The following is a 24,559-nucleotide window of genomic DNA, read 5'->3' on the forward strand; positions in this document are numbered from 1 at the left end:
TATGTCACCTTGAGGCAAGAGTGATTCATTAAGTCTACAAACACTGTTGTACACAAACACACATTTATATGGAATAACTAACACGTGTTCACACAACACTGGCTCAGCTTACACACACACATCAAACACCCACACGTGCACACCAACTTGTGTGTATCTGTGTGGAAACAATGTTGAGAGACCGTGGAAGAAGGAGAAGAATCGGCCGTGGAAGGAGACAAGTTGCATTTATCTTGTGCATGCTAAGCTGCTGCGCGCGTGTGTGGGTGTGTTAGTCCCCTTGGATGAGCACACACGGCTGAGGATGCAGCTGGGAGCATGAGTTCTGACCGAGAGGAATATGACATGGTCTGTCAGAAAGCTGTGACCCTAATTGTTGACCTTTGCCTGCACAACAGCACCCTGTTGGATCAGGACACCTGTCAGGATTTCCTCTTTGTATTGACCAGCCAGGGCTCTCACCACAAAGAACTGGGTAAGTAATATAATTAACTCCTGCTGTACAGTATATTGCACGTAAAGCAGTGGCTTTCCTTATGTGCCTTTTTAGTCTTTGTTCCCTGATGAAGGGCTAATTTAAAAGATTTGCTGAATGATTTTTATGGATGTGAGTGGCAGAGACAAACTACAGTTGGCTGTTTTTGTCATTAAGCATCTGGTTGCGCTTTTCCCTTTACTCATTACATGGCTGGTCACAGATGGTTGCTCGGACAGAGCTTCGACTGATCACTCAAAGCCATGAATTCATCCTTAATGAGTTTTCACCCCCAGGGGCACAGGGAGATATAAGTGGAGACAACAATTTCACGTTGACTCCCACTTTGCTTCAGAGAGGAGAGCTTATATTCTTTGAAGATCAGCAAGAGACAGACTAATGCCATCTGATGCCTTCCTCACAACTAAAACTTACCAAGAAAAGAATGAGAAAAATAATTCCTTTTCAGGATTTTGTGTTTTATCTCTGAGTGAATAACAAATGTGTGTGTGTGTGTGTGGCAGTTAATGCAAAAGAAGTAAGGGTCTGTGTTTAATTTAATGATTTACACATTTGTTGCAGCCGTGTGCATCTGTTGCTTTGGCAGTTGTTGTGAAATTCATTCTCTCTAAAGGAATAATCCTTCTATTTAAGTACATTTAAAATGCAGCCACTCAACTATAAGCTCTGGTTGCTACACTTTGTGTCTTTAATTAATTCCACCCCTTCAGTCTGGGAAACTTAATTTAATTTGATATAACAATGCAGAAAAAATAGTCCAAGATATGACTGAAGGCTGTTTAAAGAACTGTTTCATTAGAAAGCAAAGGCAGGCTTCCCACAGCCCTGATTGTGTATAAATTAATCATTTTTAGATACCAGTATCTAAACGTCAAAAGGGACACAATTCTATCTGATAACTGATAATTTGTGTGAAAATTGAAAATTTTAACTGATGCGGAACCACTCTTTTTTCAATACTAAGTCTTTCAAGAAATACAATTTCATACCAGATCTGTTGCATATAAGATAACCCAAAATAGTTGTTGTTGCCATATCCTTTTATTCTATATTTCGACGTCTTGTGCATGATTAGTGATTTGAGGTTCTGTGTTTGACAGAAAAATGAGTCTTTAGTTTTGTCAGCAGGTGCACAGCAAAGAGGAAAGATTTTTCGAGGATGGTTCCCCATTCACAGAGTGCATGTCACACCAATCCTGACCAAATCCACTGTCACATCACATCATCCTCAGAAGAGGAATTGAACGTACATCACAGTGCCAGTGGCATCCACCACTGAGCTGTGGGGACACTAAATGCCATTGCATGTTATGTAGCCATTGATGTAAATTCTTTCTGCCACGTGGAAGCTAAAGACAAGCTGCTTCTCATAATGTCGGAGGATGTGTAGGTTGGGGGTTGAAGAAAATGTCGTCTTACATGTATTTTTTGTGCAACAATGCGGAAATCCCACAGAGAGCAAATAGGACCTATAATGGAAGTTTGCAAAGAAACTGACATTAAAATGAAATATTTTCTGCAGACTGGGAAGGTATTGCCTGCAGCTGCAGCCGTTTTGTAAATGAACATGTAACTTATTAGTCCTCAAAAGTCATAGTGACTTAAGTTTGAGAAAAGTTTTCTCACTACACAGCTCTTATTCTAACATGCAAATAGGTAGATAGAGTAATAACTTATTTATACAGTAGAGACCTACTGTAATATTTGTAAAGAATAATACAGCTCCACTGAAAAAAATCTCAGCACGGCGACATAGATTTATGATAGCATAGTCTCTTTTTGCATCAGATAATTGAATAGCTCAAGAAACACAAGCCTTTCCATAAACTACTTTTTTCATTACTTCAAAATTGATTTTCTGCTAATCTATTCAGTTGAAAATAACTTGATTATCAAGATTTCAATACTGGTTGTTTTAAGTGGGATCTTTTTTGTTTCGTGGAAATGAGATGGTCTTGGTCTATGGTTGAATCAAATTAAATTGAACTGAATTGAATTGAATTGAACAATACTTTTTAATGGCTCACCATCCTTAAAACAGTTTACCTGCAAGGGAAGGGAATCGACTTGATGACTTGTTGTTGTATGACCAACGCCACAACACCGTTGACTGTGTCAGAGGTTACTTCAATGGGGATTTTTTCTCAGATGATGATGCACTGATAAAAGCAGGATTTTAATAAAGCAGATTGACAGTCTGGAAATTCTGCAAGTGACTACAAGTTGACACATAGTAGAACCTGATTTTCAGTCAAAATATCAGATGCGTTTACCTTTAACAGAAAAACATGTGAATGAGGGCAGGTTTCTTGGGAATTTGGCTGTATTAATATACATTTCACACCTTATGCTTCTCTGTTTTTACAGGAAATTGCAAAAAGATTCAACTTTGGAGCATGTGCAGAGTGCCTATGCCTATTTTAGGTTTAGGATTGGCGTATTAATACAAGAATAATTTAAACCTAAACCACATTCTTTTCAAGTGTCATATAAACATGCTAAGCAGCTCAGATGCTGTTGCCGTAACAGATGGCTGCAAAGCAGATCGCACTCTCCATCACAACAACTTGTGCAGCATTCTTCTTGGCACATTAGCTGGGGCTGTGCTGCACTGATGCTCCAGCACAGAGCTAGTCTTCTTTATCAGTTTGATCAGATTATTAGTGTCACTGGCTCTGATGCTGCTGTCCAGACAAATGGTAGCAAAGCAGATACCACTTCCCACTGCAGACTTATAGAGGAAATGGAACATCTCGTTGCACACACTAAAGGACCTAAGTTTCCTCAAGAAGTCGATTTTGCTCTATCCTTTTTTTATTTCAGGTACACTCATGCATCTTTAGTCCTTTACCACTTCCACCTCTTCTCCTAGGATAGCAATAGCCTTTGGTTTATTCCTGGTCCTCCTAAAATCCATAATCATCTTCTTTTTTTGGTTTACATTCAAGATGAAGTGATTGCTCCTGCACCATGCCACAAAGTGCTCGACCTGTTCCTTATACTCAACCTCAGCGCTCAATATCTGCAGAGTCAGCTGTGCATTTAGGGAGATGACAAGACTGAGTTGTACTAGAGTCCCTTATGATACTCCCGTGCTGCTGACCTCATTCTCATACAATCTCTCCTTTTCACAAACTGTGGTCTGTTTGTCAGGTAGTCAATAATCCAGGCGGTTGTAGAGACATCTGGCTCGATTTTCTGCAACTTCTCATATAACAATGCGGTCTTAAATTCAGATGCAAAAAAAGATGGAACTTTGGAGTGTATGTGGAGCACCTGGGCCCATTTGAGTCTATTTGAATATGTACAACCATAGCCTGGTTTTGAGAATCTTGATTGCATATGATTCTGGACAGACTGACATATTGCATGTGTTTTAAAAGTCCAATTTTGGTTGGACTAACACAGTAATTGTCTTTTTCAGATGTCTTGTAAGCTTGCTCAGTGTGTCCGGATGTGGGGAAAGATGTTGGTGAGGCTGTGTTAAAATTCATGACTGTGGTGCAGGATGATGCTGTAGAAGTGTTACATGAAAGCTGTGGCTCCCGGGAGGGTGTGAGGTCTTTATAGCTGGAGGCAGGGGAGGAGAATGCTGAGCATCGTCCTGAAATAAACCTAAACAAATAAACACCATACTCACATTTTATAGTTGGAAACAAAATAGGCTTTAGGTTCACATTGGTAAGCATTCAAGCAGAGAAGCACACTGTGTCTGTAATAACTTAAAAAGTATTTTTGAGATATACAAGCTGCAGTGGTCATGTGAGTTTGACAGTGAGCAGGGAGGTGGAGAGGTTACGTTGTTATTCTATGTTTAATAGATGAAATCTGTCTATTCTAGGTATTTTTGTTTGGTAAATTTGTCATCAATAACTGATGATATCATGATCATGTGAGGGCAATGTGTCAGCTTGAGGCAGTCTGCTAAACACGGGGAGGCACGTTTGAATTGATTAACTAAAGTTAATCAATTAATCAATTTAATTTTAAGTCCTTATCTTATTGCCAGTTAGCTTTGTCCCACCTCTTTCTCATGTTCCTAGCTACACACGTGGACAAAATTGTTGGTACCCCTCAGTTAAAGAAGGAAAAACCCACAATTCTCACTGAAATCACTTGAAACCTACAAAAGTAACAATAAATAAAAATTTATTGAAAACTAAATAATCAAAATCAGCCATTACTTTTGAATTGTTGATTAACATAATTATTTTTAAAAAAAAAACAACTAATGAAATAGGGCTGGACAAAAATGATGGTACCCATAACTTAATATTTTGTTTCACAACCTTTTGAGGCAATCACTGCAATTAAACGGTTTCTGTATTTGTCAATGAGCGTTCTGCAGCTGTCAACAGGTATTTTGGCCCACTCCTCATGAGCAAACTGCTCCAGATGTCTCAGGTTTGATGGGTGTCTTCTCCAAATGGCATGTTTCAGCTCCTTCCACAGATGTTCAATGGGATTCAGATCTGGGCTCATGGAAGGCCACTTTAGAATAGTCCAACGCTTTTCTCTCAGCCATTCTTGGGTGTTTTTGGCTGTGTGTTTTGGATCGTTGTCCTGTTGGAAGACCCATGACCTGCGACTGAGACCAAGCTTTCTGACACTAGGCAGCACATTTCTCTCCAGAATGCCTTGATAGTCGTCAGATTTCGTTTTACCTTGCACACATTCAAGACACCCTGTGTCAGATGCAGCAAAGCAGCCCCAAAACATTGCTGAGCCTCCTCCATGTTTCCCCGTAGGGACAGTGTTCTTTTCTTCGTATGCTTGGTTTTTGAGTCTATGAACATAGAGTTGATGTGCCTTACCAAAAAGCTCCAGTTTGGTCTCATCTCATCAGTTTGGTCTCAAAGGACATTCTCCCAGAAGCTTTGTGGCTTGTCAACATGCATTTTTTCCAGTCTCGCTTTTTTATGATTTTTTTTCAGCAGTGGTGTCCTCCTTGGTCGTCTCCCATGAAGTCCACTTTGGCCCAAACAACGACGAATGGTGCGATCTGACACTGATGTACCTTGGCCTTGGAGTTCACCTTTAAGTTCTTTGGAGGTTGTCCTGGGCTCTTTGGATACAATTCCAACGATCTGTCTCTTCAATCTGTCATCAATTTTCCTCTTGCGGCCATGTCCACGGAGGTTGGCTACTGTCCCGTGGGTCTTGAACTTCTGAATAATATGAGCCACTGTTGTCACAGGAACTTCAAACTGTTTAGAGATGGTCTTATAGCCTGCACCTTTAAGATGTTTGTCTATAATCTTTTTTCGGATGTCCTGGGACAATTCTCTCCTCCGCTTTCTGTTGTCCATGTTCAGTGTGGTACACACCTTTTCACCAAACAGCAGAGTGACTACTTGTCTCCCTTTAAATAGGCAGACTGACTGATTATGAGTTTGGAAACACCTGTGATGTCAATTAAAGGACACACCTGAGTTAATCATGTCACTCTGGTCAAATAGTTTTCAATCTTTTATAGAGGTACCATCATTTTTGTCCAGCCCTATTTCATTAGTTTTAAAAAAAAAAAAAATTATGTTAATCAACAATTCAAAAGTAATGGCTGATTTTGATTATTTAATTTTCAATGAATTTGTATTTATTGTTACTTTTGTAGGTTTCAAGTGCTTTCAGTGAGAATTGTGGGTTTTTCCTTCTTTAACTGAGGGGTACCAACAATTTTGTCCACATGTGTAGCTAGTGCATGCAACTATGTCACTGCTCTACCTAGACCCACCTCCCCATAATGCTTAGTTTATGCTTCTATGTAATGTCGACGGCATTGACGTGACGTCGTCATTGAGCATTCAAAGTTCTGTGTCCAGGGAATGCGTTGCTCTGCACTTTCACCATGCCGCTAGGGAGTTGTGGCTGTGTGTTTGTGTGGTTTCAGGTTTTAGCCGAATCCTTGCTTTTTCTTCCGGTCACATTTGACAGCAGTAAACAATGGCAACCGAGGTGGAGCAGCTGTATTTGCAGTTGGAGCTCATCAATATTGAAGAACAAATGCTTATATTGCGCAGGCGACAGAGAAGACGTTTGCGGAGGTGGTCTGTGCGGCCACTAAACCGGTCAAGGCTGGGAACGGGTGAATTTACAACACTGGTTCATCCACTGGGGGACCTGGATGAACAAATGCACTTTCAAATGTCAACGGGATGATTTGACGAGCTTCTTTGCCGTGTACAGCCATTACGACCGGAAAAAGCAACTGCTGGAAATTATGTTCTGAGCGGACCAATCACAGCCCGTACAGTCCGCCGTAGCTACGCCGTCGAAATGACGGAGGAGCATAAACTACGCTCAAGGGGCAAAATACTCAACATGGCTGCTAATGCTATAACAAGTGAATGTCACCTCTAATTAAAGGTTGTTGGTCGCGACAGATATATTTATAACCTGACTCACACTGCACAGCAGAACAGAGATTGAGCACAGATAAAGCAAAAAAAGAATGGATCATGGATAACACAGCTATGGATAAAGTAACATGACCAAACTTAAAGATGGTGATGAAATGGAATAAAAGGAATGAATAAAAAGAAGCTTGAGGCAGGTGCGTCAAAGTGCCTAAGAATTGCATACTTTTTGATGTTGCTGCTACTTATGCCAGGATGCCAGTGAAGACGAGTGAAGATGAGTGGGTGAGACGAGACTAAAGACTAGAGAGACAGACAGCAAAGCTGAAAGCAACAGGCATCAGGGAAACAGCACACTGGCTAAAGAGCAGAGCAGTAACAGGGTAAGGTTAAATGAGATTATAGGACTATATATATATATATATATATATAAACATGTTTACATAATGTGTTTATGAAAAAAAGGAACCAATATCAAATTTAAGTTTTAAAAATAATTGTGTTTTTTTCTTATTGAAAATCATTTGTACAACTAATATCTGAAGGATAGTAAAAAAAAAAAATTCTAATTTACTCAAATACTGAAACACAAATGCCAGGCTCTTTGCACACCCTTATGAAGCACAGATAAAGATAGCTAAAACACAGCACAACCATGTAGCAAAGTGTTGTATTGCCACTTTAAGTGAGAGTGCAGCTGAGTCACACTGCTTCCTTTCTGCACACTGTGGATTAGAACTCCGGCTAAAGCAATGAGAGCAATGAGGAGAAATCTGAATAATTTTTGGGTGACCACAGTGGAAATTCATACAACAACCTGAATGAGTTTTTTAATTCTTTGAAAAAAGTCACTGGGATTAAAACTATTGGATACTTTGAGTTGAAATACAGCTTAGATGCAGTACACTGTGTGCAAAATGTATTTACTTGCAGATTTCTTTAACAATGTGCTGTTTTCTGAAATTGATCAGATGGCTGCAAGTTCTGCGCTGAAATAACATGACATTTCCATGCTAGTCACAGCATCATGTTAGCAGTTACAAGGTGTTGAGCCTCTGACCACTCATCTCAAATGTCAGTGATGGTGTCAGTTTTATATGAATAAAAAACATACTCACAGCACATGTAATGTTAAAGCCTGAAAAAACCCTGCCTGGTAGCTAGCTAGCTTTAGAATTTCCATTTGGAATTATGCACCTTCCTTTTTTACTGTAAGTTGGTTAGTGGCCCCTCCCCTTTCTCCCCATTGCCTATATGGAGTCATTTGTGCGGCACTCTGAAAGATTTTGACCAGTGGCGAACAGATTCAGAAGCACTGCTCATTAAGTCGTCATGGTTATTCCAGTTCTATCATACTGAGAGAATAGAAAAACATGATACTTCAAACACAGGATTGGAATATTTTGAAAAGAGACAAATAGAACTGTGACTTTCTACAAGAGACTTGTAGAAGAGTTTTTTTAAATGATATTGTGGTCGAGGGAAAAACAATATGTAAATATACAGGAAACAGTTGTTCCTTCGCCTTTGCAATCATCTTAAGACAATAAATAAAATATTTTTTCTGTGTGTATGTTTCTGTTAATTTACTTCAGACTCCTTCCATTTTAAGTTTTTAAGTGGAAGTTCATCACAGCATTTTTCTCCCTCATCTCATTCCATTCCCTTGTTTCCTTTTTATTCTGAAATTGAATTGCTCAAATTACTAGGCACAACTTTTACGTTGTCATTCTTTCGGATGGCCTTATTCATTTCTCATACTGCTTGAGCCTTGCCTTTAGGAAAATGTGAGGATAAGAATCTTTTGCCCTCATTTCCACGTTCTTTCCTGTGTGACAGCACAAAAGAGTCAGGTTTAGGTTTGTGAGTTTACAGCTGATTACATATATCTACAGCTATCATTTTCACAGCAGCAGAGTCATTTCACCGTTGCAAAATTTTCTCCAACAAACTCCCCGCTGTTGGCTGAGTAACCCCTCATTCACTTCAAACTGATTATGATGAAATAAGAATGACTAATTAGAGAGCCTTCAATTCCCTTGTCCTGATGTAGCAGGGAGATAATAAGCTGTCTTTATCCACCAATTTGTTGAATCCAAAGCTAGCTGATTGTATCCTAATCAAGTTGCAACTTCAGACCCACCTGCTGTTAAAACCAACAGATGATGTTTTAAGCCAATCCAACGATCCAGTTTTATTTATAAAGGACCAAAGTGCTGTACACAATAAATAAAAACAATAAAATTACATACGCCATCATACAGACACAAAAATATAAAATACTAAAAGCCATAATACTGCGCTGTCCCCCCTTAGCTTACGTTGTGTCTGATCAGCTGACCTGAGTGAGCGGGAGGGTGTCCAATGGTGCAGCAGCTCAGAGGTAGGAAGGCCATGGAGATTTAAAAACAAATAAAAGAAGTTTAAAACAAATTGTAAAATGTATGGGAAGCCACTGGAGTGAAGCTAAAATGAGGGGCATGTGCTCATATTTGCGGGTGCCAGATAAAAGACGTGCCGCAGCATTTTGTACTCTCCGGAGCTGAAGGCATGGATTACTGTCTCAAAGTGCTTCCTAGGGAGAATTGGTTTTATTTTGGCCAACTGCCTTAACTGATAAAAACTTGACTTCACAACTGCCCTAATCTGACTGTCAAATTTAAGATCAGCATCCACTTTAAAGCCAAATGTTTGTAATGGCAGACTTCTTATACTGTGCCAACTAAGCTCAAAATAATCTCATTAGGGGGAGTCTCAGCTGTGCCACTAAAAACCATGACTTCAGTGAGACAAATGAAAGCTCAGATCAGCATAACACTCTACAGAGTGAACATTTCCCACAGATCAGACGCTTGTCTTAGATATTGATAGTCACTGCAGAGCCCTGATAAAGGTTACAAAGCCTATCCCTTAAGCCTGTGTAGCTCCTAAATGGCTGAATGCACCTTTCAACCCCCTCCTCCACACACTCAACATCATTATGAATTCCACTTTCATTATCAGCTGCTGCTTCAGGTGTGTGGGCTTGAATTGTTCACGGCTTATTTTGATCATGTTATTTCGAGCAAGCCTGTCTCATCTCCAGGTTTATTAGGCAAGACCTTGGCTGGCAGAGGACATTAGCATCAGCAGATCATTCATTTAGTTCCCACTGGTGTGCTCCTCTGTGTCTATGATATTTGCAGGAACGGATGGTGCATTGCAGGTTGAATCCTTAACAAAAAACAAGAACATCAAGTTAACTGCGGTGTGGAGATTAGCTGAACCACTGTGCCTTTCAATAATTCATACCCACTGTTTTCTGTCTTGGTATTTTATTGATACAACATTTCACTGGAGACCACAAAAGAAAGCCGGAGACAGCTCATTCCTGTTGCAAGAGATAACGCACAGAAAAATGTCTGTCTTAGCTGTCATGAAAAGACCAAACGCCAGTCCTCAAAGGCTTGTGCTATTATTGCTGCAATCGCTGGAGTAGTAAAACACATTTTTGCACTTTGAGTTGCATTTAGTATTTCTTCACACAGCATTTAATTCCCTATGTGTGCCTTAATATGGGAAGGTACAAGATAATATTGTCAGGGTCTTTTATTGACCTGGGGTCAAAATCAAACAGACACAGAAAAGAACTGGTTTGGAATCAGTGAGGCAATTCAGTAGGAAGAGGAGATAATGATAGGCTACGTGGAAGACATTTTTCATTAAAGCGAATGCTCTAAAGACAAAGGTTCAACAGTGGCTTGCATACCAATCAGATCCTCTGTAAGCAAATCTGTGAACAGCATTATAAATGGAAAGTCCTTGATCTCTTTCTCTGAAAGGTTCACTTTTCTCTTCTTAATTTTGAAGCTCCAAAGCAAAGGACATCCCACAAGATGTTCATTTTAAGGAACGATATGTGTTCAACATCTGGGAAGTACACAGAATGTGAATCCATCTTCAGAAATAAATGATACAAATCCTTCCTCTAGGACTCCATAGCACATGCGACAGCAATCTTTTTGTCTCTGCAGTGTGTCAGAAGGCAGCGCTCTCTTTCCTTCCAAAAAATGTTGCAGTGGTAAAAATAATAAACATGTTTGCTGGTTTAGTAATTAGGAAATCAGACTATTTTGCTGTTACACCCACAGATTATGGAATCATGTTGCATGACTGGCAAATTTAATCATAATTAACAGGCCTGCCTTCATATTCTCTCCACTCTATGTTTTTGGATGGTATCTTACTAAATCTTAATCGGTTGTTGGTTTTGTTCAGATTTTGTGAAGTCCTTATCTCATTGATTATATTGATATTGGCCTTGATTTATTTTTACTGCTCATGGTGCTTTTGTTTTAAGCTTTTTACAGATTGGTTTAATTTAGTTTACTCATCTGTATAGCCAGTTTGACCTTATTCAGCACGTCGTATGTTTCACTGTTAACTTGTTCATTCTTTGTTTGCTATTCATTGTCTCCAAATAGGATATTATTTGGTTGTCTTGGTTTGTTTGTGGATTTATTATCAGTATCACTCAAAAATTCAAAACTTATAGATGGATTTGCAAAAAATGTTTTTTAGTGGTAAAAATTTGGCTCCTATCAAGATGACATTATTGGAGTTTTGAATCAATTTGGAAACTTCTCTCTGTCATGAACATCTTTATCAATTCAATAGAGGACAAGAAAATAAACAAAAATCAATAGGGCAATACTCTGAATATAATATAGTCATAGTGTGCAGGGAAAAAAACTGTCCAGTACAGGCTTCTAGTATGCAGTCTTGGACTGCTCCTGTATTGCTTAACACAATGCCTTAACTTGAATGCACTTTGGACCAATAGCTGTTGCCTTTGAATGCACTAAATACACCAATAAGATACACTAATAAGCTCTAAAAGCAGCTGCTTAACAATGTGCAGGCCACCCTTGTGCTGCAAATACAGCTCTGTGGGATACAGGTCGACTGTGGGTTGGGAATCTGTCGATAGCATTTGGGTGGGTCTAGATCTTTGGAGACAATTTTTGCAACAGCCATTGAAATGTATTCTAGTTCTTCTCTAATAATCACTTAACCTGACATGTTATGTAGGAATTACCATGGACCATGTGTCTTACTGAAATGTTATTAGAGAATCGATCCAATAGATTTTGGACCTACAAATTTGTTGCCGATTGCTGCACACACACACACACACACACAAAAACACACACACACAAAAACACACACATACAGAAACACACACGCACAAAAACACACACACACAAAAACACACGCACCCAAAAACACACACACACACACACAAAAACACACGCACCCAAAAACACACACACACACACAAAAACACACACACACAAAAACACACACACACACACAAAAACACACACACACAAAAACACACACATACAAAAACACACACACACAAAAACACACACATACAAAAACACACACACACACAAACACACACACACACAAAAACACACACGCACAAAAACACACACACACAAAAACACACACACACACACACAAAAACACACGCACCCAAAAACACACACACACACACAAAAACACACACACACAAAAACACACACATACAAAAACACACACACACAAAAACACACACATACAAAAACACACACACACAAAAACACACACACACACAAAAACACACACGCACAAAAACACACACACACAAAAACACACACACACACACACAAAAACACACGCACCCAAAAACACACACACACACACAAAAACACACACACACAAAAACACACACACACACACAAAAACACACACACACAAAAACACACACATACAAAAACACACACACACAAAAACACACACATACAAAAACACACACACACAAAAACACACACACACACAAAAACACACACGCACAAAAACACACACACACAAAAACACACACACACACACACAAAAACACACAATCGCAAGGTCGGTGGTTCGACTCTGGCTTCCCCAGGATACATGTCGAAGCGTCCTTGGGCAAGACACTGAACCCCACGTTGCTCCCCCAGTGTATCATTGGGGGAATGAATGTGTGTGAATGATTAGAAAGCACGTAGTTATATCCTAAGACGTGCTGTATGAATGTGTGTGAGTGGGGTGAATGCGGCATGTAGTGAAGCGCTTTGAGTGGTCAGCTAGACTAGAAAAGCGCTATACAAGTACAAGTCCATTTACCATTTACACAAAAGCACACACAAAAACACACACATAGGAATATCACATACCAATTACTTAATATGTAGAGAACAACTACAACACTTTGCAGGTTACTTAAATAAAAACAGTGTTGAAAAAGATATGAGCAATTTTTCTATTTACACAGAAAATAATGCTTAAAGCTAAGTATGATTTGTCAGATGCATAATATTAGTGGACTACATATAGAGAAATAACACACTAATTTCAAGCAGTAGCTACAGCAGCTTTAGAGCAGAGATATTACTGGAGCAGATTTTGTTTATTGATCATGGATAAAAATCTATCTTGTGGTTCTCTAAGCTCATGAAACACAGTAAACAAAAATAAAGAAAGACAAAACAAACGTCATCTTATTTTTGTTTGTTAATTGAATGAATATGTTGAGTGATTCAAGTCAAATAAACCAACTGTACCTTGTCACTGTTGTCTTGCCTGGTCTTTTAGGGCTGTGCTCAGTGCTGTTTGACAACGCCTTGGGCTCACAACTGTGTGCCTCACCAGTGCCACTGCTAGCAGCTAAGTGCAGCTGCCATCTTCGCTGGTGTGTCTGATACCTCCGCAGCACCTTAATAAAGCTTGTCATCTAGAGGCTCTTTGATGCACCTGCCGTAAAAAAGCTTTTTTTTTTTTTAATCTACCTACCTTTTTGGTAACATTGTTGATTTTCCACATATCCATTTTTTTTTAGCAATTACTGTTCAAGCATCCATTATTTCCTCCATTTTAAGATCTTTGGTTAAATTTGGAAGAAGACTGCATGAAAAAGGGCGAATATATATCCACGTGAACCAATTTAATGAAAAACATACCGATTCATATCAAATGCCCTATGTTACCATCCTCGTCTTGGCTAATAACCACACACTATGGGCCATTTGATTAAGGCACAAACAAAATTATTTTAGACAGCAATATTTCCTCCCCTTTAATACTAGGTAGTATATCACTCCAGTTTTTCATGGCTGGGAAAACTGGGAAAACTTGTGCTCTCGGTGGCCAGTCCACTTTGGTATATTCTTGTGTTTACACCATAGATAGTGTTGACTTTATTTTTGAAAATTTCTTTCTGTTCTGTTGCATACAACAGCCTGCAGAGCTCTTCTTGCTGTCACTAAGTCACTATTTTTTCTTCCTTGTATGGAATGCCTTGATGTGGCAGACATGTATGGAGTTTATTTATGGTAAGAATGACGGTATGTGCAAAATTCCAAATCATTTTGCACATGCAGACACAGACAGCTCAGGCTGGCTTTAAAAGTGTCTCACCTTAACTAGAAACCTGCTGTGATACTAACAACAACACAATGTGCAAGGCTTCTGCTGAGCTATTGAGCAGTAACATCGGTTTATTGATTAAAGAATCAGGCCCCAAGCAAGCACAGCGGTGAGAGCCAAAGAGGACGAGGAGAGCCACAACAGAGCATGAGAAAAATCTTTTTTCCTCTCATTTGCACTATTGGAGCTCAACACTATACAACAATGAGATACAGACATAAAACAGCCTTCTTTTTCAAGTCTGTTGTTGTTAGCAGGTGTCCATCCTCACAGTGAGAAATCTATCATTGAAAATTCCATGTAAGTTACTTTCTGATTTTAGACACAAAAACAGGCATGTAGCTTTTAGCCAGCAGACCATTTTTTTCTGCTCATTTCAGGACAAGCTGTCACACACTAAACAGACTAATATGATTATGTTTTAATGTCATAAGCTGACAGAGAGAAACATTTTTGATCTGCTGTTTCATTTTGTCTCATGACATCCTGGCGTTGCTCATGTTGATTCCTTCTAGAAAAGCCTGCGCACATCATCTGTCTCAGAGTTTCATGGCTGGTTCAGTTCATGCAACTGTTTAGTCATACAGGCTGTTGAGCTGTCCATCACGGTGAAGGCTTCAGGCCTCTGCGGCCAACATCCTTTTCATGCTCATCGGGTTGATGGTTTGGAATCAGACATTGGGCCTGCACACTTCATCACACAAATTAATGTGCAGTCTAACAGGGTATTATCACGAAATTGATAAATGCCAAAAGTACTGTATTGTTCCAGAGTAGACCAAACCAGAAGTGACACTGAAAAGACAACTGAAGAAAACTTTATGATATTGAAAGGTTTTGTTTCCCTTTGGTGCTGTCAGAGGAGCTTGATGTGACTGATATCACATAGTTATTGTCCCAAGATAGGTGTGAGACGGTCGAAGACTAAAGGATGCTTCTTTTTGCAAACTTATATTGCAAAGAAAACATTTCTCCACACATGCAAAGCTGAAAATCACAAAGAAAAAAAAACTAAGACAGAAAAAAAGGAAGAGAAAGAAAGAAAAAGAAAGTAACTCACCAAAGAACCAATGTGACCTAGTGAACTTTCAGTGCTTTATTTATATTAAAAGGGAAACTAACTCAAACTTGCACCAGTTTTCAAGCATATGCATGTGGGCTAATCTATTTATGTTTTTCCGGTTTTAATTTAATCATTGACCTGTCCAGGGTGCAACCCGCCTCTCGCCCTCTGGAGCCTATCCCTCTTATTTATGAGAAATAAATAAACTTATAGCTAACTTAACCAAAAGTGCAACAGGGAGCCCAAAAGCAGAAATCTAAAAATACAGAGCGAAGTGAGGCATGAATTGACCTAATCTTAGCATGGAGAATTAATACACTACAGCAAAGATGACAGTCTGGGACTTCAGCAAAGGAAACCTGATAGTTTACATTCTAAGGTCGGTCACTTCTCTCAGAGCAGTTCGCCTACATTTCAAGGAGGGGCACTCTTTTGAGGGTAGTAATTCACACACTCTGGACAGAGAAGACAAGTAGTTTGAGACAATCTATGTTAAACTGGAAAAAAACATCTTTGAATAGAGGGGTGATCTCATATCACCTTCCCAGCAACCTCGACTCTCCTTTCCAGATGGTTTCGAAACCATTAACATGTTGGACATTGTGACCAAAACGTACTTGTTCAGGCAGCTCAACTATTTTCAAGCCGATACTAACCATCGACAAGTTTAGAATTGAAGAAACCTTTCTGATGAGAGATGAAACCTCTTCAAAAGCCAAGAAGAACAAGTCCAGTTGCCCTTTATTCAAGCTCTTAGAACTTTTCGAGTATTACTTTAAATTAATAGAAGATGAAAATTAACAACAAAGATGTCAGTCACTTGTTTACACGATACCACAAAAATATGGAAAAACAATAAAATCCTACATATACATTATGAAGCACTAAAAAGAAAAGCCTGTGTAGTCCATACTGGAACGAAGAGGTTTTAGATACCTGTACTTTTGTAAAGCATTACATTTACATTCCCCTTTATACCTCGACTCTAGCACATATCTGTCTGTCAATTATCTAAAAGTCACTGAGGGTTTGAGCTTATTCCAGCTGCCACAGACAAGAGTCCAGGGCCCACATAAAGGTAGATGACCATACACACGCATACCTGTGGCTGATTCAATAAAACTAATTAATCTCACAGTCATGTTTTTGGACCTTTGGAGGAAACCGGAGCAACAGGAGAAATCCGATGCAGGCCCATTTGTTTCCATGTGGGCACCAAAATTTGCCATTAGGTCTTCCCTTCAGTGCATAAGTTTAGCTGTTGATAGAACAGATACAACCTTTTTAATTTTCTGTTTAATTCAACACACAGGAATATAACCTCATACTCCCACACACCAAAGTGATAAAATAATACTTGGCGGGCAGTTTTGTTCTCAGATGCTTATATTTCTTCCTATATTTAGTCTGAAGATCAACCACAGACAGTATGTACAGATCATTGTTTTATGACCAGAGCCATGTTGATCTGGACCAGGCTGTTAAAACACAGTACCATAGACAGAGTAATAGAACAGCCACATGGTTGTCTTGAAGAGTGCTATATAGAACAGAGGAAGTCTAGTCAACAGTAGTGAATGAGTTGTTTCAACTTTTGCATCCAGGTGGTGAGTTCCTTCTGTTACCACAAAAAGCTCATACAAGATAATGAGGTAGGGTGCTACTACATCTAAAATGTACACACTAATTAAAAAGACGTTGCACTCATGGAGGGCTAAATCAAATATAATATACTAATGATTAAGGGACAACCTAAGGATCTAATAAGCATGCAACAGAGCATCGTGTTACACAATGATGCCAGCATTGTGATGAATTCTGCCGTCATGTATTCTGACAGTGATCGAAGATGTTTTTCTTAATTCATTTTAGGTTAAGCTAAAAGGGACAGACACCAATTTTTATAACAAACAATGTTTTACTCGACTATAAAATGTGTGGAAGATCTTTCATAGGTTGCAGAGCCTATTGTCTCAACATATAAACCTGTTTTGTGAGCTGCCTGTATTAGTCACAGTGCACCTAGAACATACGGTGCCTTAGGCCCTCCTTTGGTTCAGACAGTATCTTTCCCATTTCCTGGAATCTCTGCTGCTTCCTATATTTTGTGTTTTCATTCGTACTGCCATTAACAACCCCCTAAGGAAACATGACTCACACAAAGTACAAAAAGGTAGATGGGGGAGCGACAAATTGAATAACAATCTCATGACAAATGACTAGGAGGCACAGAAAAGTGGGTCTACATTTATGCACTAATTGAGAGTTGTGAGCAGGTGATGTGTGAATGTGCAGGATTTCGTCTGTAAGTACGGTTGCGCTGTCCTTCCGCCTTCTTTGCGTAGAGCAGGGGAAAAGGGGTGCAACTTGAGATTTGCTGTGACATTTCATCCCGTGATAGTATTAGCACCCCCTTGAAAACAGCCCCTGCCTAATCTGAAATGATGTTACCTAAACTGACAAGAATTGATGGGATGACCTTATAGATTGTCCACTGGTGAAAAAATACCCTGTGGTTCCACATGAAACAATGGAGATCTGAAAACAGCTTTAGTACTAAAACATTCTTGGACTTTCTAAGAGCCCTTTACTAGCAGAGTTGCAACTAGTAAAGAGTTCTTTGAAAAAAAGAGCTTCTACAGTGAAAATCTGTGGCAGAAGGAATTTTGACATATAGCTAGGTGATACACACACGCTCGCTGAGGGCTGTGTTCCATTATTCATTAACGGATGCATCCATTAATTTAGCATATCTAATTTATCTCTACAATGCAGTAAGAACACACCACATCAAGATTGTATTCTACAATAGTTAAAATCCATTACATCTGAGACAGAGAGTCAAGTTTGGCCAAGAAAACAATGTAAAAACAAAAAAATGAGAAAATAAAATCAGTACAAGTGGAATTTTTATAAAACCGGAAATTATTCTCACAGAACTCTTGCTTTGGATGGGCTTGAAAAATATAAAAAGTCAAAATACATGGCACATAGAATAGATTTAACCATATTAATCAACATTAAAGTGAGACTGTAAATGCATTTCATTTCAACTGTTTTTATGCAAAAAATTTCCCATTTGGACTGAGAGGACTTGGAAAATGTTTGGAAGATTTATGCATCAAGTAAAGCAAAAGCAACAAAGTGCAGTAGACCATGACACACATAAGCTTTCTTTGGTGCTTCACTGGAGAGACAAATTTAAAAAAAGAACATCATTTCTGTATGAAGTAAAGAGTAGACTTCTTTTTAATGAGTTTTCTAATCTGTTTTTAGTTAGAGCAAATGGTGCTCTTTTAATTGAGTGGCTCAATCAGTACATATGCCAAAAAAGCCTCTGTAGACTCCAGTGGAGTTGGTTTAGGAAATGTTTATCAGATATCTCAAGTATGATCAAACTAAGCCAAGTCAATTCATAACCCATTTTTATCTCTTTTGACTTTATGAAAATGCGTCCTCTGTGGTCGGCTGGTGACCTGCCCAGGGTGTACCCTAATTCTCGTCCACTGATAGCTATAATGGGCTCTGCCCCCCACAAACTGACATAGTACAAAGCAGGTATGGAAATTTAATTAATTAATTAATTATTCAAAATATTTCCTTGGACTGGCACTATTCTGTCACTAACCAAAAAGATGAAGTGGCATTTGAATAAGTGGGTAGAAGAAAAAGAGGAAACCCAAATTTCCTTGCTAATAATGCATCTGTATACAAGGATGCAGAAGCACAGCAATAGGGCCCTACTGGGCTGAACACAACCCCAGCCAGTCAGCTCTGGTAAAAAGCATGCTCTCAGTGGTCACTTACCAACAGCTTAATTTACTGTTTGATTCATTGCCTATTCTTCAACACAATTTACATGAGATCATAAAAACAGAATTTGTTACTATATATAAAGACTTTGGAGGTTTGATATCAGCTTCAGTCAGTCTGGGAATTCATCTGACTGACATCTAATGATGTGGCATTTGGCAATAGCCATTATTTGAGAACAGGTGTAATGGACAAATATATTATGAATCTCTGGGTCAAGATGTCTTGTTCAGTCATTTAGATTTTAAACTCAAATCTTAGTTATTGTTGAAACTGTCACTATTTCCAAAAAAGTTTGTACCACATTACAACTTGTGTTTAGTCAATTAATATATAATAGCAACTTTTATTATCAATCAGATATTAATGTTTATCTGCTTTCAGGGCGGCTGTAGCTCAGGAGGAAGAGCAGTCGCCCACCAATCGGAAGGTCGGTGGTTCGACTCTGGCTTCCCCAGGATATATGTCGGAGCGTCCTTGGGCAAGACACTGAACCCCACGTTGCTCCCCCAGTGTATCATTGGGGGTATGAATGTGTGTGAATGCTTAGAAAGCATGTAGTTATGAATCTTAAGACGTGCTGTATGAGTGGGGTGAATGCGGCATGTAGTGAAGCGCTTTGAGTGGTCAGCTAGACTAGAAAAGCGCTATACAAGTACAAGTCCATTTACCATAGCTCTTTAATCAATTATCTTTTTTTGTTTGTTGATTTTGATCACCTGGTCAAGTAAAATCATAACATATTCATGATTTTCACTTGTGTTGGCAGTTCTGTAATGTCTGCAGTGGATTGTTATCAGCGTCGCATTAGTGTTATAACAGGTGAAATGTGTTCGGAGTATTACAGAGATGAGGCAGCTCAATTTACAAGTCGTAAGTGATGACCTGGAGGTCATTTATGGAAATCTCTCTGTGTGAGTTTTACAAATGGTAATTAGTCTCCTGCAAGATCACAGCTCCTTCTTTGACAAGCTAATCCCCAGCCAAGCGTGTAATTAGGAACAGAGTTGGGTATGCTGGGAACACATTGCTTCTGTGTTACACGTCAGTGAAGCAGCAGTCTGTGCAATCGGTGTGGCATCTAATCACCTGTCACTCGGTGACCAAACACAGTCATAGATGCGTTGAGTGAGCCAGGTTTGGATGAAGACGGAGAAGAGGAGCATTATGAAGTTATGAACAGAGTTTCATTATCAAATTCTACTTCTTACAGAGTCATATGGGCAGGATGTTTCATCTGCATGAGACTCTACTCAACCAAGGATATGTCTTTCAAAAGGTTTTTCAAATGTGAGGGGGGAATAGGGAAGGTTTGGAGCCTCAGGGATAAAGCTTTTATACTGCTGCATCATAGCGTATCAAAATCGCTAAACTACAGCAGAGAAGGCAGATACACCTGAGGGTTTGTTACTGAGAACCTTGTCAGCAATTTTCTTACTTGCTACATCAGATTAAGTTCCCTTGCTTTTTTATTTACCATACAGCCTTGTTTTTATAGATGAAAACACAACTTATTCTTTTCTTGCTGTGAAGCCAAATCAAATAAAACACCCTGCAACTATCAAATCATCATTGTGAATTCATCTTCAGATTATTTTCTAAGGGAAATCTTTAGTGCATTAAAAGTAAAAAACAAAAGGAAATGAAAATCCCTCACCCGAGTTTCTCAGAGTCCAATATAACATTGTCCAACTTTTGTTTGACTAACACCATCAAAATAGGGGATGATGGTCAGAAATGTTTTCATTTTGTTTAGATTACTGGACTTAAAGGTTGGGTTGGCTGCATGAGGCCACCATGCTGGTGGGGGGATGTTTGTACTGGAGACATCCTGTATAATCATTTTACTGAATCATCCTATTTTGTTCAGTTCTCTACATTTGACCTCCACACCTACCACCTCTTATTGAGCAGGTCAATGACACCAAACTCTCATTAATGTCTTCACTGGTTACAGCAAAGCAACCTCAAATTATACAGTCACCTAATGAACTATAATTCCTTTCTTCTTCCAAAGTAAATGCTGCTCTACTAACTTCTTTTAGAACTTAGAACAACTTAGAACTTGAACAACAGACTGGAATGGACTACCAACCAGAGATGGGTACTCGAGTCGTATGGCTCGACTCGAGTCGCACTTCAGTCACACAAACAAAGACTTGAGACTTGTCTTGGACGCGAGGTTTGGGACTCAATCTTCATTCCATGATATGATCGTTTCTGAATTTTATTTCATTAGGTTTCATTCAGGTTATAATGCATTCACGCAGACAGCAAACAAGCAAACGGCCACTTGCAAAGTGTGTGGTACCAGGATAAAAGATACCAGGATAGGATAGATCAGTCTCTTTGTAATGTGAAAGGAAAACTTAACACATATCGACAGCTATCGCCAGCAAAATAATCAAAGTAAACAGTGTTGTAAACTATATGCAGATTATAGCTTCATTGTTCACTACACGGCGTTGCTGATTTATCTGCAGCAGCCTGTGACATTTGGGAAGTGGTTCCAGTAGAGTGCCTGTGTAGAAATCCCTCCGTTAGCTCTCCTATAGCCGCATGTAGCCACATAACAGCACCTATGAGCTAACAGAGCAATAGCACGCGTTCGTTCATTAATTCGTCTTAAAGTATTGGTGAAATAAAGACAGATAATGCCTTATTTAGAGGCTGCATCGTCCCTGCCCCTTTAACTCCGTCATAAGGATATACGCCGATCGTGAGTTATCTAAATAGCTTTCGAAGGATGCAGACTTTCGCCAAAATGTTCTTGGTGAGTAGATAAACGTATTTCATGCCAGAAAAATACCAGAGTTCCCCTTTAAGTACAGAAATGGACCCCATAATTGAGGGTGCGCTTTATAATCAGGTGAGCCTTATAGTACGCAAAATACGGTAATCTAGAAGCTTTTCAGTGATTTTTTGGGACAGTACTGTAGTACAGGAAGCCAAGGGAATGCCATCTGTCGCAACTATGTAACTATACAGTATCTTCCTGACTCACTCAGGTCCAAAGAATGCCTGAACTTAGAAGCAGAAAATTAAGAGTCACTTAGGCCTTTGTCATACTTGTAATCTGACCAATTGATTGTTTTATATGGACTCATGGATAAGTATGGCTGAGTATCATCTGTGCAGCAATAGAAATTTATGCCATGCTGTTTAATAATGGTAGTTAATTGAAGTCCGTAAAAAGTAAACAGTATTGGTCTAAATACAGAACCTTGTGGCACTCTATTACTCACACTGGTCTGTGAGGAAGACTCATCATTTACATGAACAAACTTGAGTCTATCAGATAAATATGACTTTAACTGGCCTGATGTGGTTAATTTAATCCCAAAAACATGTTCGACACTATGTGCTGTATTTAATTTCAATCATTCATGAATTTATGGCATATGATAAAAACCAACATGTGATGAATGTTACGTCTAAAATGTTACTTTAATGGATTGCCATTGTACTTGTACTAAGGCAGTAGTATGTTGCCTTCGTAATATGTAATATTTTACAACTTCCTGGTTTTTCACTTCCTGGTTAAGTTTATCATCATTTGGATAAACTTAGAAATCAAAACTACTTGGTTAGTGTTCGCAAATGGGATTATAAAATGATCATGTTAAGAGTCGAATAGTTAAAAAACCTTTTTAAAAGAAATTTTTTCACCGTTATTCTCATGGACAGTCTTCAACAAATACTTCAACATGTAGTTACTCTCATGACCACTAGATATCTCAATTTCTTTCAGTGTAATTGTATGTCATATATGCTTGCATGAGGCAAATTTGGAGGGATGACAGACATGGATCTGCCCCAATTATTCAAACTGAAAACACACGGACCGCAGTCTACCGCAGATGACATACTAATGTCTCAATTATCCATTAAAAATTTAAGACATTTACAATATTTTCCCCATATAGTATAAAAAATGCTCCAAACTAGGACTGCAAAATTGACATGCATTCAAAACCATACCCTCCATTACCTCTCACTCTGAAGTCGTAAACACACAATATGCTAAACTCAGGTTAGCTTTGTGCTGTTTTTTCCCTTTTAGTGGCTTGACAATGTTTTTTCGCTAATAGTTATGCAGCTGACAGTGACTGAATTCCCTTTCAAGGTCTGCTGCACTCCAAAAATACCCATCACAGAGAGTGGGCTCTGCATACCAACATGACCTACATGATAATGGATGTGGATTTCAACGTCCTATACAGTGTAAAAATAATGTATTTAATAAGATGGTGTTTCTATAGTTGAAGCCTTTGGGCTGGTGTGGCATTTGGCCAGCGCAGAGGAGAGAATGTGTTAATACAATAAAGCTGCCCTGCATTTAGAGTAGAGCAGGTCAGTCAAAGAGGAAATGGAAACACTCTCCTTGACTGCCCAAACCACCAGAAAGCAAAGTCCTGTAATATCCGGCCTCTCCTTGACTTGATCGTGTACTGATTTGTCTCTGTGTGGCTCTGCAGAGAGCTTCAGTTTCAGTAACAATACTTAAAAGAACACCAATTGGCCTCTTGAGTTAATTAACTGTTTGCTAAGCCCCACAAACTTTAGTTACTGTTTCTATTATTCAGTGCCACATTATGCAGTTTACAGTAATAAAAGTCTTACAATACTAAATCATTAGTCATTTTAACAACGTCTACTGGATTTCATAGAGAGGCAGACATAAGCAGGCTTTTTATTTCCAGTTTAAATGGCTTGCCTCCAGATTTTGAATCATTCTTTACACAGAAGACTTCAACTGCATCTCTGTGAGATTTTGCTGTCATCTGAAAACAACATTCATCGTTTTAGGTATATTCATGGGTATATATACTTTCCAGTAACACAATTGTTTTGATTAAAAAACCCAAATCTTCACAGCGTCCCAGCACAGATGTCCAAAAGAAGTCAAGACACAATAAAAGATAGAAGATAGAAACAATCAGAAGCCATCTGCACATATAAAAGTGGGCTGGAGATTCAGTCTGCAGTGACAGCGACAGCAACTGCACTGCATCCACTCAAAACTCCTGGCCAAAAAGTCCAGTCCAGTCAGTCCTCCTCAGAGACCGTGAACAAAGTTTACCCATGCTATTAATTCAGTGTTAACAGTCTGTTGATACATTCACTTTCCATTATCTCAAAATAACCCTGGCAAAACAGAAAAATAATCATTATGTTTGGCATTTATTGTAATGTTTTGCCAATTTGTTTGTTGAGACAAACTCTTCTTTGGATTAGTGTTCATAACTCAATCTCAGAGTCTATACAATAATCTCTGTTTTCTACAACTTTCCAGTATTTAGCCAATTCAGCCATTTTGAATGAAAAATCACACAATTGATTTGG

The 24,559-nt window shown here is 38.9% G+C and overlaps 1 protein-coding gene across 1 annotated transcript in view; it reads left to right on the forward strand.

The window, feature by feature from the left end:
- The first annotated feature begins 318 nt into the window (after window positions 1-318).
- syt6a (synaptotagmin VIa) overlaps window positions 319-24,559 on the forward strand; it is a 90,491-nt gene continuing 66,250 nt past the window's right edge. The window contains exon 1 of the mRNA XM_072367212.1: window positions 319-475. Coding sequence (XP_072223313.1) covers window positions 319-475 — 157 coding nt within the window. The remainder of the gene's footprint in view (window positions 476-24,559) is intronic.

Source organism: Leuresthes tenuis, unplaced genomic scaffold, assembly GCF_036924035.1.
Source record: "Leuresthes tenuis unplaced genomic scaffold, fLeuTen1.0.hap1 SCAF_16, whole genome shotgun sequence".
NCBI classification, from domain to species: domain Eukaryota; kingdom Metazoa; phylum Chordata; class Actinopteri; order Atheriniformes; family Atherinopsidae; genus Leuresthes; species Leuresthes tenuis.